This window comes from Emys orbicularis, chromosome 7, assembly GCF_028017835.1.
Source record: "Emys orbicularis isolate rEmyOrb1 chromosome 7, rEmyOrb1.hap1, whole genome shotgun sequence".
Taxonomy (NCBI): Eukaryota; Metazoa; Chordata; order Testudines; family Emydidae; genus Emys; species Emys orbicularis.
The window spans coordinates 71,644,983-71,661,613 of record NC_088689.1 but is presented as its reverse complement, the minus strand read 5'-3'; the positions used below and the strand labels follow the sequence as shown (position 1 = coordinate 71,661,613).

The following is a 16,631-nucleotide window of genomic DNA, read 5'->3' as shown; positions in this document are numbered from 1 at the left end:
GCTGACCCAGTGTGATGTTGGCATAAGATGGTAAAGGCTGCCAACAATATTGCCTGGTGTGTTAAACATCTGCTGAAGATTGGTAACACCCAGATTTGCTTGGTTTGACTGGCTTGTTTGCAAGACAGAGAAACTTTCAATACGCTCAATTTTGGCCTAGCTATTCCCAGTAAAGGGGAGTTTTACCACTGATTTCAATGAGAACAGAGTTAGGGCAATGCTGTAAGCTTCTGAGAACCCTCCCTTCCCTTCCAGCACCCTGTAAAATATTAAAAGTTAGTATGAGTTTATGATAAGCGCATGCAAACCAGAATAAAATTTAATATTTATTAGAATTTCTTCTGGTAACAGCACTCAACATCTTAACAAACCAAGTTGTGAAGTTTTAAAAAATCTAGGATTACAAAAAAAGTTAAAATAAGTTGTTCCTTGTATTTAATGGCAACAAAGGGAATTCTCTATTTAAAAAAACTGCCATATAAAGAGTACTATTTTAAGAAATAGTGTGATTACCATGATATGTTATTTGCAGAATGGATACACAGTATATGAATGCCAAACTGAACGGAACAGAAGTGCAGAAAGTACCACACTCTTTGAAGCTCTGGACAGGTGGTTCGAAGTAAGGGGGAGACTTCCTAGTGAAATAACTTAAGATACCACACAATGGACAAAACACAAGGTAGAGTACAGAGACATTACATGACACCCTCATTAGAGCACCCCCTCAAGTCTGGTTATACAGTAAATATGAAACTTAGTAAAGTGCATCTTTTAAAGACTTGTCTAGTGAAATAGCATTTTCAGATATAAAACACTTAACACAAGACGTGCAAGAACAGTTAAAATCATAGTGTACGTTTTTTAAAACTACTTTTTAAACTTTTGATTCACTAAAGAATAAAGGTGTCAGCTACAGTAGTGTTCACATTATTCTTCAATCAGATGCATCCTCATGTGCTTTTGTTACTTGGCAAATCTTTAGATATGGAGCAGGGCAAAATAAATGCAGTCGAAGCAAATGCTGCTTCTCTCAATGTAATACAATTCCGCCATGGCAGCACAGCCACATGCAGCACAACCATAGTTAGATTTTGGGAAGCTTTGGTGCACTAACGACGGGATTAGTCTCCTGCAAGTACCTCCGCCCCGCGCTCTTGTAATCGTAGGTGCAGGTGTGAGTCTCTGCATAGCGATGAGTTGCACAGAAGTTGTTTCCACATCTGAAGAATGAAGAACACAAAACGTTAGGACTCACCTTCCGAGAGCCTGTTTCTCTGTGACACTCAGAAGGTGCCCTTTCCCTCCTTTTTGGAATTACTGCTCCTCCTCCTCCCCACCCCCCATTACTGGGTCACCACTACAGCTCTCTTCCATGGGGAGACAAGGAAAAGACTGCTTTGGGTATGAGCTGGCAGAAAGGTACCCAGCATTGCTCTGGCACTTAACGCCAATCATTCCAGCTTTATAGAACCCTCCCAGAATGTGAGCAGGTGAAATTCAGGAGTTTGATCATCTTATCAAATGACTTCAGCCAACACAGGGCTTCCCTGTGTTCTTCTCTGAAGTCAGGATACAGGCTCAGCCCAACAGTGCTAGTTTCTGCTTTGACACAGTGCCCCTTTCTTTCAGTGAACCCAAATCACTAGACAGGTACTCCATGAGCCGGGGGGGGGGGGGGGGGGGAGAGGAGGGGAAGGGGCAGAAATCAACCAACCATTATTTACCTCTTAAAATCCAGCCACAAATTGGGGGGAGGGATAGCTCAGTGGTTTGAGCATTGGCCTGCTAAACCCAGGGTTGTGAGTTCAATCCTTGAGGGGGCCACTTGGGGAATCTGGGGCAAAATCAGTACTTGGTCCTGCTAGTGAAGGCAGGGGGCTGGACTCGATGACCTTTCAAGGTCCCTTCCAGTTCTAGGAGATGGGATATCTCCATTAATTATTATTTAATTATTATTATTACCATTCCATCACAGACTGGGATGAACATGGAGGCACAACTACAATTCTGCTACACGAGACAAACGTTGCCTTTCCCCTGACAGCAGCAGCAGATACGAGTTAAGAACAGGGAATGTTTTTGCCTTAGAATTTGACAGCTTGACTAGCTAAAATTCCTAGCATGACAAAAGGAAAAAGGGCACACTGCAGTCTGCTGCTTGGGGAAAAAGGACTAAAGGTGTCTTCACAGCAGTTAGCTCGAGTTGGAACGTGAGCATTACCCTTACTTGACTCCCGTCCCCACACACAAATCTCTAGTTTGAGTAAAGTCAGCAGGAGGTAGCTAGCCCGTCAAGACACCCTGACATAAGCTCTCCCCAGCCACTGCTTGTGGCCCTTTGCCAAGGCAGTGGAAGTGTAACAGCCTGTCAAAACTAATGTAAAGTCCTAAGTACTTATTTCAGGAGGTTTCTGAGTTTGCGTCTGATAGTAATGTGTTCAGCTTTAAGACCTGATTAGGCTATATGCCTACTCTATTTAGTTATCTGGGTTCTTTGCAGAATGTTCCTGTAGAATTTTATGCTGATGTATTGATTTTATAGGTCGATTCCCTGGGTCTATAATTGGAAGTTCTCTTGTGTAATTACATTCCATACTTGGTTGTCGTTCCGTTGTAATAGAGGAACATTTGGATCTTTGTAGGTTCTCAGGAGTGGCAGACCCTGTTACTGGGTTGCAGATTTCCCCCATTTTGGGGGGGGCCTGCACAACATTACACTTTCAGGCTCAAGCAGACCACTTAATCCAGGGGGTGGCCAACCTGTGGCTCCGGAGCCACATGCAGCTTTTCAGAAGTTAATATGTGGCTCCTTGAATAGGCACTGACTTCGGGGCTTGAGCTACAGGCGCCAACTTTCCAATGTGATGGGGGGTGCTCACTGCTCAACCCCTGGCTCTGCCACAGATCCTGCCCCCACTCTACCCGTTCCTGCCCCCTTCCCTGAGCCTGCAGTGCCCTCGCTCCTCCCCCCCATAGCCTCCTACATGCCACGAAACAGCTGATGGGGGAGGGAGCAGGAGGTGCTGATCGGCTGGTCTGCCAGTGAGTGGGAGGCGCTGGGAGCGGGGGGGAGAAGGGGTTAATGGGGGACTGCTGACATACTACTATGGCTCTTTGGCAATGTACATTGGTAAATTCTGGCTCCTTCTCAGGCTCAGGTTGGCCACCCCTGACTTAATCTAATTCTACAGGAGTCTCAAGATATTCCCTCAATATAGAAGCGTGTAACTTCCAAAATCTTTACAAAGCCAACAGTGTTCAGAGAATCAGTTAGGAGGCAGTGCCTCATCCTTCTGTCAGTCCCCAGTGCCAGCAGCTGCAACTGAGATTTTCTGCCTCACTGAGAAAAGTTAGGTGAAAAATCCACACCCCTGACCGATCTAGCTTTGCCAACCCAATCCCCACTGTAGGCACAGCTATGCTGACAGAAGCATGCTTCCATTGACCTCGCTACTGTTGTTCAGGGAGCTGGTGTTCCTACACTGTTGGAAAAACCCCTTTTGTCGGTGCAGGCTGCAGCTACACTATGGGGTTATGCTGGCATACCTATGGCTCTCTAGCTATGCTAGCACAGTCTTTGTGGTGTAGACATACCCTTACATTAGCCTGATCTGGTGCAGGTGTTTCCTAGGGTTTCTCTTAAGACAACTTGAAGCTACTTAGAACTAGAGTCTAAAGAACAGATTCTCCTGGACCCAAGTTTGATATTTTGGCTGACAGAACTTCTTAATGGGAAGACAGAATGGAGGTGGGGAAGCCAAAAATTGAGATGCTATCATTGTATTAGGGCAGAGGTTCTCAAACTGTGGGTGGTCTGTGTGCTCCATTCAGATGGTCCACAGATAGTTCCCTCTAAGGTGTGCGCCTGGGCGGCCGCACATGAGAGAATGAAGGGCCACCCACCTAATTAGTGGAGCTGCACAGGCATGGCTCCACTAATTAGGTGCCTGGACCCTGGAGAAGATGCACATGTAAGGTGAGGTAGTGGCCTTGTGGGGGGAATAGGGGGTAGGTGGAGGGAGCAGTAGGGCAAGAAGAGGGGGTGGGGGGGAATTTGGGACGTGCAGGGCTGTGGTGGCCAGAGAATGAGGCGACTTTCCCCAGCTCCAAGGCTGCGGCTGCTGGGGAGCGATGACCCTCCTTCCCAGCCTCAGCTCTGTGGCTGCCGCGGCGGGAGAGACCCCCCCCACTCCTTCCCAGCCCCAGCTCAGGGGCTGCCGTGGCAGGGGAGAGAGGGTACATCCATTGCATTAGAAAGGTAAGACTATTGATATTAAAATATGAGTTGTGTGTTTTTATTTGTAGAATAAAAAAATGTTAATTATTAAGGTTTTTTTATATAGCGTTTTTATCCAAAGCGCTTTACAATAGTTAGCTAACGGTACAAACAACATTCGGAAAGATCATTAAGTGGTCCACCGAGACCCTCAGCAATTTTCAAGTGGTCCGCGGAAAAAAAAAGTTTGAGAACCACTGTATTAGGGAGTTAAAGTTAAAATTCTTTTAGAAGACCTAATACAGGACAACTCTAATAAATGGGGGGGGGGGGGGGGAAGAGAGAGAGAATCACACTTTGGGAAAATGACTCAAGATCTATATGCCAGTATTTCTCCCTTGACACCCAGTGAAGGTTCTTTTGGATTTACTGTCAATTTCTTAAATTCTTTGGCTGCTTTAACTGTTTTTCCTCCGCAGCATAGGGCAGGAGTCGCAGGCTGGAAGATTCTGTTGTGGGTGGGTCAGCTTTTGTGGCCTGCATCATGCGGGAGGTCAGACTAGATGACCATATTGGTCCCTTCTGACCTTAAAGTCTATGAGTCTATTAATACGAAGCCTGATTTGAGAGAGCATGACTGAATGCAAGATACATGGATGAAAAAAGGTAAAATTTTATCTAAAGACAAAAACATCCATAGCTTTACTGATGTGGCTAAGGCCACCCAGACACATTTGCCTTCCAATCTTTCTTACTTGGAATGGAAATAAAGCAGAGAAACCCAATCAAATAATGGCTCATACATAAGGTAGCTTATTTTTATGATTTGGATTACACCAATGCTCTTTTGGCACGTCCTGCATCAAATCCTCTGATTTTTACATTATGAGGAAGTTGCCTCGGAAACTAACATTTTGTTAGTTCTAGTACTGAATTTTTGATATTTTCTTCTGCTAATTCCCCCCAACCCCCTGTTCTTTTTTTGTGACATGCACCATTATCACCTTGACCATATCTATTTGCTTTGATTTAGCACATGGATTAATGGTAAAATTTGAGAGGGAATAAGTTTAACACATTTTTCTTTTTTCCTCAGTATGTTTAGATCACACAAAACAAACAAGGAGAGCCCAACCACCATTTTAAACTTTAGTGCTTTATCTTTCCCCACCTTTAGATTGTCTGACTTCATGAAAGCTAATTAAAAACGGAGGATAAATATAAGAATGTTCAGTGGCGACTGCTGTTTTACACAAAATAGAACACATTTAAAAACAGTACGTTGCTGAATACAAAGTAATAAAGAGGTGTTGCTAGCTAGCTGTTTTGGCTTACCCCAGGGTCGAATGTAACCCTAGAAGTCAATCAGAGACACAAGTTGGGGAGGTAATATCTTTTATTGGACCAACTTCTGATGGTGAGAGAAACAAGCTTTCGAGCTTACACAGAGCTCTTCAAGCGACCTCAAGAAGAGCTGTGTTTAAGCTCAAAAGCTCGTTCCTCTCCCCAACAGAAGTTGGGGAGGTAATATTTTTTATTGGACCAACTTGTCGCTCTAAATCCTGCGACTGACACAGCTATAACACCTCTGCATACAACTTTGAAGTCAATGGCAGATTTACACAGAAGTACCAACCAAAGCAGCGTATTCTCCAAGTTGCTACAAATATATGTTCTTAAGTTTCTCTCACTGATGATGGAATCTTAGACAAGTTCTTCTCACACTTGTCTGTATTCTCCCTACCATCATGCTCTCTTGGCTACACCTAGCGAGCCAAAGTCTCCTGTGAGCCCAGACCTCTTGACTGCAAGGGCACAGGATGGATACCCCAAGAACAGAGAATACATTCTCTATTTGAACCTCATTTATCACAGTTAAGTCATGAACAATTCTCTCAACTTGTTCTGAACACTAGTTGCCTTGTGGTTTACCCAGCTTTAGAATTACTGTACTTTCCAACACACACACACACACACACACACACACACACACACACACACACACACACACACACACACACACCCTTTTGTCTGATCACAGCCACACATTTTAACCATTTGTTATATACTCAGCCTACCTGCATTCATAGCTGGTTGCCAATCCAGTTTTCTTGCCACAGAGAAAGCAGTGCTTTGTAGTTTTCTTTTTTGTTTGCATTGAACCATTCACAGGTGGGAGATGGGTTGCTTCACCTGCTTTCAAAGGTAAAACACGTAATGAACAGATTTTATAGTTACATTTGCTGTTGAACACTTGTATTTCAAGAGATAATATTCAACTAGTCTCACAGCCAGAGAACATACTTTGCCTTTACATAGCACCTTTCAAATGGGGCTCCCAGTCTGTTTTAAAAGCATCAGTTAAGCCTCACAGCATCTTAGGAAAGTGGAGGTAGGCTATGGGTCCTGACATACAAGAGAGGTTAAGCAACTGGTCTAAGTTCACATTAATGAAGGGCAGAACCAAGCAGTGCAGCTCCAAGCCTGTCTCCCTGCTGCATTGTGTATGTTTTTATTTTGTGACTGGAACAGAATGCCTTGACCACTGGTGACTTTCCAGTGGAATCAGTGGACCATTAGGATGTACCCAGTATATAGCATATGCAGCAGCAAGTAAACTCAGAGATGTTTGCCCTTTAAATATCATAATGTAACAGGTGTCTGGATATGTTAAGTTAACATTTTAAAGTTTTGCAGACATATTGCAAGGTAACAGGAAAAGTAGGCATGAAATGACAAGATACTCATTTTCCCCTTCACCAGAGAGATCTGAACACTTTAGTCAGTCACCTTGTCCACGCACACCTACTGTATGATGCCATGTGGCAAGTGATGGTTAGCAATCAGGAGAGGAAAATACCAACCTATACAGAGGATTATAAATGCATTTCTGCTGCATCCATCACCATCGTATCTGGATGCTCACAGCACAAGCCATCACAGAAGTACTTTATGTACATCACAGATTAGTTTCTAATAGCCAGTCCTTTTCAGATGCAACTGGCAGTGGACCAAATTCAGCCCTAAGCTAAGCTGACATAGCTCCCAGTGTGTGAGTGGGAGTTGTGCCTGCTTACACAAGGGCTGAGTTTGTCCCACTGAAGCAATGGCTGCTTGGCATGGAAGACTTATTTCTAGATCTAGCTAGTTCACACTATCAGTTTCATCCTCTAAAACTGTGCTCAATTTACTGGGCTCCATTTTGGGGAGCCGGTTCTGTCCCCAGACACTTATCAGTGGTTTTCAGTTAGCCCAGTTTGGGAATGGTGTTGAGAGCAGTATATAATATTAAGAGTTTATTCAACAGGGTGGGTTTAAAAATATTTTCCCTACTGTGGACCATACAGATTCATAGATCCCAAGGCCAGAATGACCACTGTGATCATCTAGTCTGACCTCCTATATAGCACAGGCCAGAGAACTGCCCCAAAATAACTCAAAAAAGAGAGCGCCTCATGGACAAATGCCCTCCCATCTGCAATGAAATAATATCCTTGCTGCTTGTTCAGCAGCTGGAAATGAGAGAAGCCAACACCATGTGACTAGTCAGCCCTCCATGGACCATCAGTTATTTGCAGAGTACAGTTTGGGAACTGCCGTTTTCACGAGTGTCTTGCTCTTTCCAAGACGATTAACCTGGCTGACAAATTTACTGTAACATCAGCCACTGAAGAGTGAAGTCTGCAGCACAACACACTGCAGGAGACCATTAGCAATTCGTTTCCTAGGAAATCTCACAAGGCTCTGCACAGTGCAACACCAGCCTCTCTGCTTCTCAGAGGTCTGGAACTGTTTGCAAGACATGCTGTTTGTTGGCGTAACAGTGGTTTTCAACCTTTTTTTCATTTGCAGACCCCTACAAAATTTCAAATGGAGGTGCGGACCCCTTTGGAAATCTGAGATCGTCTGCGAACCTCCAGGGCTCCACAGACCACAGGCTGAAAACCACTGGCATACCGTGCACCAGGCTAGACCCTGTGCTGGTGTAAATTGGCATAAATAGCTCTAGTTAAGACAGTGTTGCTAGTTTATAGCTCCTGAGCACCTGGTTCACCATGCTGTGCCACAAATGCTTGAAAAATAAATGCCTGGTAATAACTTTGACACTGCCAGTCTCTGATAAGCCTGCTTAGATCTGATCTTCCAAGTGCATTCAATTGCATTTCCTCTGATTATTCAAATGCTGACACTTTGAACCACTTAAAATGCTTCAAAGCAGATGAAGGAGAACACTGTGTAAGAGCCTATTAAATATACCCAAGCACTTTGCAAACAAGATTGTTAAATCTTGAGTTAAAAGACAAACATATCAGAAGTCAAGCTACTTGGCAACCAATAATAGCTGGAGATTACAATACAGTACACACAGCTCATATGATGGATGTTCCAAGAGTTACAGAGTCAGCTAGTGTTCTCACAAAGTTATATGACCTACATGTACAAAGTCTACCATGTACCCCTCCCCCCCGCCCCAACTAAAGAAAACCTGATATATTTTATTTATTTAAGGCCCTTCCAGTCAAATACATTGTTCTGGCACAGATAACTGCACCAAGAGCGGTGCCATAGAAAAGAACAGACAAGCTTTGACAGTGCAAGCGCTATGGCAAGCATGTATATACAGCCATGTAGTAAGTCCAGATGGAGGAGAAACCTTAATATCCCACGTACCCTTATCGGCTGTACATGATCACAGAGGAGAAGGGAAGAAAACAGTACAAAGTTCTACAAAATACTCACCCCCCCCCCCCACACCCCCAACTCATTTTTTGGAGTGGACTACATAAGCAATAGCTTCCTTGACCCTGGTGAGTACCATTATAGCGCACACATACCCCCTTTGGACTGGAGATTGGAGCTAAGGACTTAGCTGGACATTAATGTAGCTTTGGATTAATCAACAACGCCACCAGCAGTGGAAGGAAGACAGTGTCCACTGCCTCTGCCAATAGGTCATCAACAGTTGTAACTGTGAAAGTCATATGATTCCCTTTTGAGGAACAAGACCTTCTAGTTGATTCATCACAAATATATCTTAAGATCTTAGATCTTATTGCTCATCACTTTTTCCAACGTTATGCTAGGTGGAGGAAAAGACTGTAGGACAACTGTGAAGGGTGTGAAGCAAAGGAGGAAAAGAATCAATCATGCTCAACTGATTTCTTAACTCTTAAATAAACAAGAATCACTGCTATTGTGAGTTCCTTGGACTTGCATGTAGGTTTAGGGATTGCCTGCAGGCTCTGAAAGTTAGGAAAACTAGAGATATTCTATCCAACCCCAACGCAGCAGTCCTAACTTCCTAAGATGTCTTGCCTGTACCAGAAACCTATGCAAGGCTTGAAGCCAGTAGAGGCCTTCCCAGGCACCTGCTATTGAAAAATGTTTAAGAGTTTTTAAAAGATGAATTTATTGAGCCAACACAAAAATAACTATTAAAGCTAGTCTGAAGACAAAATGAACACACTGATACTTTCCTTGAATAAGGAATTAAATATAGCCAAGAAGCTTATCTCCAGGACTGTGAGAAAGAATGGTATTCATCACTGAAGGGCTTACTCTGCAACATACTCCCTGAGATGCATAAATGACTCTTTAAGGAAAAAGGTTCACAGAGACAAAAGATCTGGTGAGGTCTTATCAGGCTGTGTGCTGGAGCAATCATTGCTTAAAGCAACAGTAGCTAGTAGCAGTATCCTTCTACCTCTGTCCCTAACAAATAGCTAGACTTGTTTCAGACGGCAGAGCTACTTACATACACTGAACTAGACCAGGTGCACACTGTTCTTGTTCTCTAACAATGGAACTACACAAATTGTTCAGAGAAACATCTGTTTACATACAACTGAGTTTTAATCACACACCAATGACCGTTTAACATTCAGATTATCAAAATATACTAATATTCAAAATGGAACCAAAAATAAGAACGTTACTCATGGGAACTTCTCCAGAGATAAATACTCCTCTTAAAGAATATCTAATGCGGTTTGATATCCAAATATAAGACACTTGCAAGTTACAATAATATTCTGAACACTAACATTTTACCACGATACCTACAACTGTACTTGCATGTAAAAAGACAGTATACACATGTAAAAGGTTCTGAATCATTTACAAGTACAGTGCATTAAAATTAGTCCTGCTCACTTGAAATTCTTTTGCAAGTGTTAAGAGTATATTAACTCTAAATGAAGTGTGCATCAACTAAGCTATTGTTAAAACTATCTTTAGGCAAACACACATTATATAAATCATTGGCAGTGTTAAGTAGAAAGGCTACAATTTAAATACAAAATACTGCAATAAACAAATCTTAATAAAAAAATTGGGATAAAACAAAGCAAACAGGCAATTTTTTTTTTTAAGAGCAGGTCTACACTACCAACTTACATTGGTTTAACCATATCGCTCAGGGGTGTGAAAAAGCCATACCCCTGAGCAACATAGTTATACCAACCTAACCCCCAGTGTAGTCAGCGTTATGCTTCTCCCATCGACATGGCTACCACCTCTCGGGAAGGTGGATTAACTATGCCGATGGGAGAAGCTCTCCTGTCGGCATAGTAGCGTCTTCGCTGAAGCGCTTTAGTGGCGCCACTGCAGCGTTTTAAGTGTAGACTTGCCCTAAGAAAAGTGAGTATTGGCAAGGAAAACATGGCAGCTAGGCATTAGGAAGCATACTGGAACAAGATGGCAGCAACAGGTAAGAGCTTATTTTATTAAATTAGAAATATAGATCAACATTTTCAAGCTTGGATCCCCAAAGTCAGGCATCTAAATCCATATCTAGGCATTAAACATGTGGCTTGATTTTCAGTAGTTACTGCACATTCACAGCTCCCCACTAACACAAGTAGTGTGATGTTTGCTCCAATGATAAACCAAACTCAGGACCTTACCTGTAACCCTCAACTCCCACCCTACCCTCGCCTGCTCCACGTTTCCTATTGCAAGGTCTTTCAGGACCCAGTCCTGCACACATAAGAGTAACTTCACTATGTGAGTAGTCCCACTGACTTTAATAGGTGCATAATTGTTTGCAGGATCAGCCCCTTTACATGATAAACTCTTCAGTGCAGAGAACATGTGTATTTTTGTGGATGATACAGAACACTTTGGCGCTTAGTGAACAAGAAAAATAATGCAGCTAAAACATAGCTATAGTACCACCTCCACGTTCTTATATAGCACTGATGGAAAGTGCTTTAAAAAGGAGGGCATCATCATTACCCCATTTTACAGATGGGGAAACTGAGGCACAGAGAGGGACATGGCTTGCCCAAGGTTATCCAACAGGGCAGTGACAGAGCCAGGAATACTCTCCTGGGTCCCAAATTCTACCCAAGGCCAGAATGAGATCCATGTATGAAAGTACAACTCAAAAAATTCAGGTTTAATACCATTCTGTAAAAATCTAGTACAGAGAAAGTGTTTCAAAGCTTTATGCTCTACAAAGGTATAATTCTTGCTCTTTGCGTGTTTGATAACTGGGAAGAGACTTAAACAGTCAACTTCAGCTCTTTAAACAAATTCACATTACTTACCTACTCTTTTCCCTGTAGCTGCAACATTTCCATTCATTCCAAGCCCATGGGCAGACTAAAAACAAGAATATTTTAAGTGGAATTACTGACAGATGGTAAACAAATAAAAGATTAAGCAATTTCATATCAGCTTGTCTGAAGCTCATGTTGTATCAGTCAATATACGTATGAAGGGAGCTATGAGAAGTATTTTGTATATGAAGTTCAAGTTAACATGGAACAAACCTTGTTTAAAATGACTGTGATTTAATAGTCTTTCCGTACTTTATACAGCATATTAGAAATGCGGTACAGCATATTAAAAGTCTGTGGTTAGGCACATACAGTGTCAGTTACAAGGTAGCCTTTAAAATGGCTCACAATTAATGAATAGCTGGAGGAGCCAAATGACATTTCTACACATACAGTATTTATCCAGCAGAGTTACAAGTAGTAAAGGAGTTTACATTCTGAACCAAAAGTACTTTAACATTACTGTAAATCTGTAGGAAAATTGCCTCTAGAAACCCATTAGCTAAACATGCAATCAAGGTGCCAAAGAAATCTAAGAAACAGTCTGTTTGAACTATTGATGGCGTGAGATGAGATTTATAGTCCCCCAGCTTGAAAAATAGGCATTTTTTGGCAGTCTTTACTAGAGACTATAGTAAAACCCCAATTGTTCAGGAAATACTGGTACTTACTAGGAAGTATTCAGCAGCTTCATCTGGGGGAGAGGCTTTCCTAAAGCTTTCTTCCTGAAAACACTGGAGGTTCGTAGGTAGTGCAATACCAGAAGTCCGAAACCTGCCTGTCCCGCAGGAATTCTGTAAACTTTCCCTGCTTGTGCTTCGGGCCAGCGAAGCTAGAAATTCTAAGTTATTTACAGAACCCACAGGTTCTTTGGATGCCTTGTTTGCCACCTCTGTGATGTCCCTAGCCTCCATTTTAGAAATGATATCGGGTCTTTTGCCAGGCGAGTCTACCTTCACACCACGAAATCTTGTAGTCCTTGGAAAAGAGGAGTCTGCTATATTGCGGACCTCCAAAGATCGGAGCAGATTTGGGGAGGCAGCAGGTCTCAAGTTACCGACCTCAAAGCATTTGGGTTGTGCCTGTGGTTTCAGAGAACTGTGATGTGCCATTTGGGCTGAATACCGAAGAGGTGACAAGAGTGTGTTCTTCTGAGGACTTAGTTCACGAGTGTTGAGAAGTCCAGCCTCCATTGTTGTAGCGCTCAGGATTTTTGTAATGGGTTTGCTATGCTGTTCTACAGCCTTAGACTCGTCATCCCCATCAGACAGTCCAAGCTCTGGGTTTACCTTCCCTATTCCATATAATTCACTATACTGTTCAGCAGTGTTTGCTTCTGCTAACAAAGCAAAAGCATCTGTTTCAGGTAGAAGCTTGTCTTCTGTTGCACACAGTTCTACGTTTGTTAGATGTGGATACAAGACAGGATCGTCTTCATTTGTGGATGTCACATTTTCTAAAGCTTTTTCGGAATTTATAGGCAGCGATGGGACAGGGGGAAGGAAGTTATTTGTAGGTAGTTTTGCATTTTCTAGTTCAACACGAGATATTTTCGGTGGTAGTCGAATGCTATTAACTGACTGAGACCGGGAGGTGCTCTCCCAGTTGTCATCTTCCGTAAGAAAGTCACTAGTAATGGATGGCATTGTTCTACCAGCAGTGGCCAAAGTAGCCAAAGCTGAAAGTGCATTCTGGGAAGACTCCGAGGGATATGAATTCCCAGGAGGAGGTAGGCAGGACTGTCCAATGTGGGGGAGAACTCTTAAAAACCGGTGACGAGCAGCTGCTGCTGAACTGCTAGATGGTCGAGGAGCTATAGGTGGACGAGGTTTCACCTTGACAGTCTTCTTAGGCTATTTCAAAGGGGAAAAAAAGACATTAATTGCGTTACAGTAGCATCTAGAGAATCCAACTGACACTAGGTCCCCATTGTGCTAGGGGCTGTACGTACACATAGCAAGAGATTGACCCTGCACAGAAGATAAAGGGGACTGAGACAGAGACTAAAGTGACTTACCTAAGTTCTACTGCAGAGGTGGGAACTGAACCCAGCCTAGTGCCTCAGTCTCTTGTTCATACTTTTTCTAATTAAAAAGGCATCGATACTTTTCAGCAGCTAATCATCTTGCTTACTGATTAAGGAAAGTGGGTGAGGTAATATCTTTTATTGGATCAACTTCTGTTGGTGGAAGGACAAGTTTTCAAGCTACACATTCTGTGTAGCTCAAAAGCTTGTCCAATTCACCAACGGAAGTTGGTCCAATAAAAGATATTACCTCACCCACCTTGTCTCTCTCATATCCTGGGACTGACACCACTTGCTTATTGACTGTACTTATGAACACCATAGCATTACTACAAAACAGCAGAATTAAGTATTAAATAGCCTTATGTAAGTGAAGCATTGAAAGGTGAAACAATCCATGATACAGCACTGAATTCTTTGAATGCTGAGGCAGTGGGTCCAGATTAAACTATTATTTGCATAATCGAAGACCACTTGCGCCTCAGCCCATCATGTAACAAAATGAATACCAAAAGATATGCCCTTTATGCCTACATTATCCAAGAGCACAACCAGAATGTATTTAATCAGCACTCTAGAAAGACCTGCAATGGGAAGGCATGAACCATTTTATTGTGGGGGTACGGAGATCACAACCTCACCTTTTTACTGAGATTCATGTTCTCCATCTTTGCCTTGAGCAGTTTCATTTTATTCATAGTAATTGAGTTCTCAATAATCTGTTGGCCAGAAGGAGATGCCTCTGTTTCTTCGTCGTCATCTGCGTATAAGTTATAAACTGAACCACCACTGAAAAGAGAAAAAAAATAAAGCTTTTGTGTTTTCACACTCTATAATCAAGGTACTTATCCAAAACCTATCAATTATTGTAATTATGCAGTTGTTTTGCACCCACTATATATTTTCCCTTAAGAGTCAACATCCAGTTCCATTAGTGTCTCCTGCTGGCATGGCCAAAGCTGTTAATTGTGTGACTCAGACAACAGGCTGATCATTTTTCCCATTAACCAGACACTGTCATGTATGGGAAGTCCAAATTTCTATCCATCCCAAGGGGTGCTTTCACCATAAATGAAAATGGAAGGGTCACCCATGTGGATTTGACATTCTAGGTCTGTTTTTTAAAATAAAAAACAAATAGGATCAGTTAGGGTTCTAAAGAATCTCATTTGGAAAAAGGAAACACTAATACCGCTAGACCTAACAAGAAAAAATACATCTAACACAGCCTGCCAATCAACGGCACTGATCACTGGAAATAATGTAACATCACACCATCTTCTAAAATACACAGATTTTAAATCTTATACCTAATTTTTTTCCTCTAGCAAGCATTATTTTATTAATACACCTCCAACATTTAACTGTGAAACACTGGGAACATTAAAAAGGTTATAGGGTTTGATTCATACAAGTGTCTTATCAAGTTTAACAGAAGTATTTTCTCTCCAAGAGAGACATGGAAAGAACTAACAGCCAGGAAGTAGTTATCGCGGTCAAACAGGTGTAATTATAACAAAGCATGCCAAATTTCATATTTGCGCGAGCCAGATGTGTCTCAATCATATGATCACAAATTAAAGCTGTCATCTTCCATGGTTTACAGAGGCACCTGGCCTTCCTCCCAAAAGACAGCAGCTAAGGGGTACCTGGAGCGTCTGTAAGGGTGCCATGGCCAAGCAGGAAACATCAATTTCCTGAATCACAAGATGCTCTACTGCTGACAAAACAGCTGACAATGAACGTTATGTTCTTAAGCATTTACTTGGCTGGCAAGCTGGAAAATGCTAATGTTCTTAGGGTTATTCTGAACCTTTTCACATCAAGCTCAACTGGAAGGACACAAATCAAGCTTTCCTTTCTTCCCTCCTCCACTCCCCCATGACCCACACAAAATCTGGCCTCATGAGCTTCCTGCTTGCTTACAGACAATCCATTTTTTTTATTTTTTTATTTTTTTAAAGTTGAATAAAGATTGGGCTGTCTTTAGGAGAAATGTCCTTGGCTAGTTTCTCCCAGAAAGTACTGTGGTTAAAACAGAGCAGGAAGAGGAGTATTTAGTTTGGTGCACCTAGCACAACTAGGCCCTAACCTGGTTAGGTGCTCTGCGTGTTCCTCAAACAATAAAAATAAAAAACAAACTCACTTGTTAGGAACAATGTTCATTTTTACTATTTTGATACACTAATTTGGACCGACAGCCCTAACAAGTTGTCCTAGGAAAACCCATTCAGCATAATGTATTTCTCTGAAAATAAAGCATTTAGCTAAACTCAGGTACATTCATATTTCAAATCATACATTAGAATACCATGGTCTTAACTGACAGGGAAATTCAGACTGCTAATTTTTAAGAATTAGAACACTTGGCAGATACTAGAAAGTATATAAACAGACAAATATGAAAGACTAAGTTCCTTCTTACAATTTCCTACCCTATGATGTCCATAGGCTTAGCCTTAAAATCTGATTTCCAAACGGAAAGGAAAGCGACAAGGGACTTAGAACCTATCCCAAGTTGATATACACCAGACTAGCAAAGGCAGGGTATCTAGAGATCATAGAAGCCAGATTTTTGGGCTCCACCCCTGCCCCAGATTCAATGTCCAGTGCTGCAGGCAGGTTGCAGCAAGCCAACAGATGGTCAGTTGTTGCTGGTTCTATCTTCTTACCGTCTTGTTTCAAAGTTGCACACGATACCACATGTGCTACTTACTGAAGCCGAGTGGTGTGCGTGAAGGGCACAGTGAGAGCTTTCTCTCATATTCCTGGCTTTCTCCTCCTCCCCTCCACTTACTACACATTTTTATCATCTCCTTCTATA

General features: G+C 42.3%; 1 protein-coding gene across 1 annotated transcript in view; it reads right to left on the bottom strand.

Moving 5' to 3' along the window:
• Positions 1 to 366: 366 nt before the first annotated feature.
• ZFAND4 (zinc finger AN1-type containing 4) overlaps positions 367 to 16,631 on the bottom strand; it is a 38,536-nt gene continuing 22,271 nt past the window's right edge. The window contains exons 5-9 of the mRNA XM_065407814.1: positions 14,449 to 14,596; positions 12,453 to 13,634; positions 11,770 to 11,824; positions 6,298 to 6,412; positions 367 to 1,223 (exon numbers count right to left, since the gene is read on the bottom strand). Coding sequence (XP_065263886.1) covers positions 1,088 to 1,223; positions 6,298 to 6,412; positions 11,770 to 11,824; positions 12,453 to 13,634; positions 14,449 to 14,596 — 1,636 coding nt within the window. The 3' untranslated portion in view covers positions 367 to 1,087. The remainder of the gene's footprint in view (positions 1,224 to 6,297; positions 6,413 to 11,769; positions 11,825 to 12,452; positions 13,635 to 14,448; positions 14,597 to 16,631) is intronic.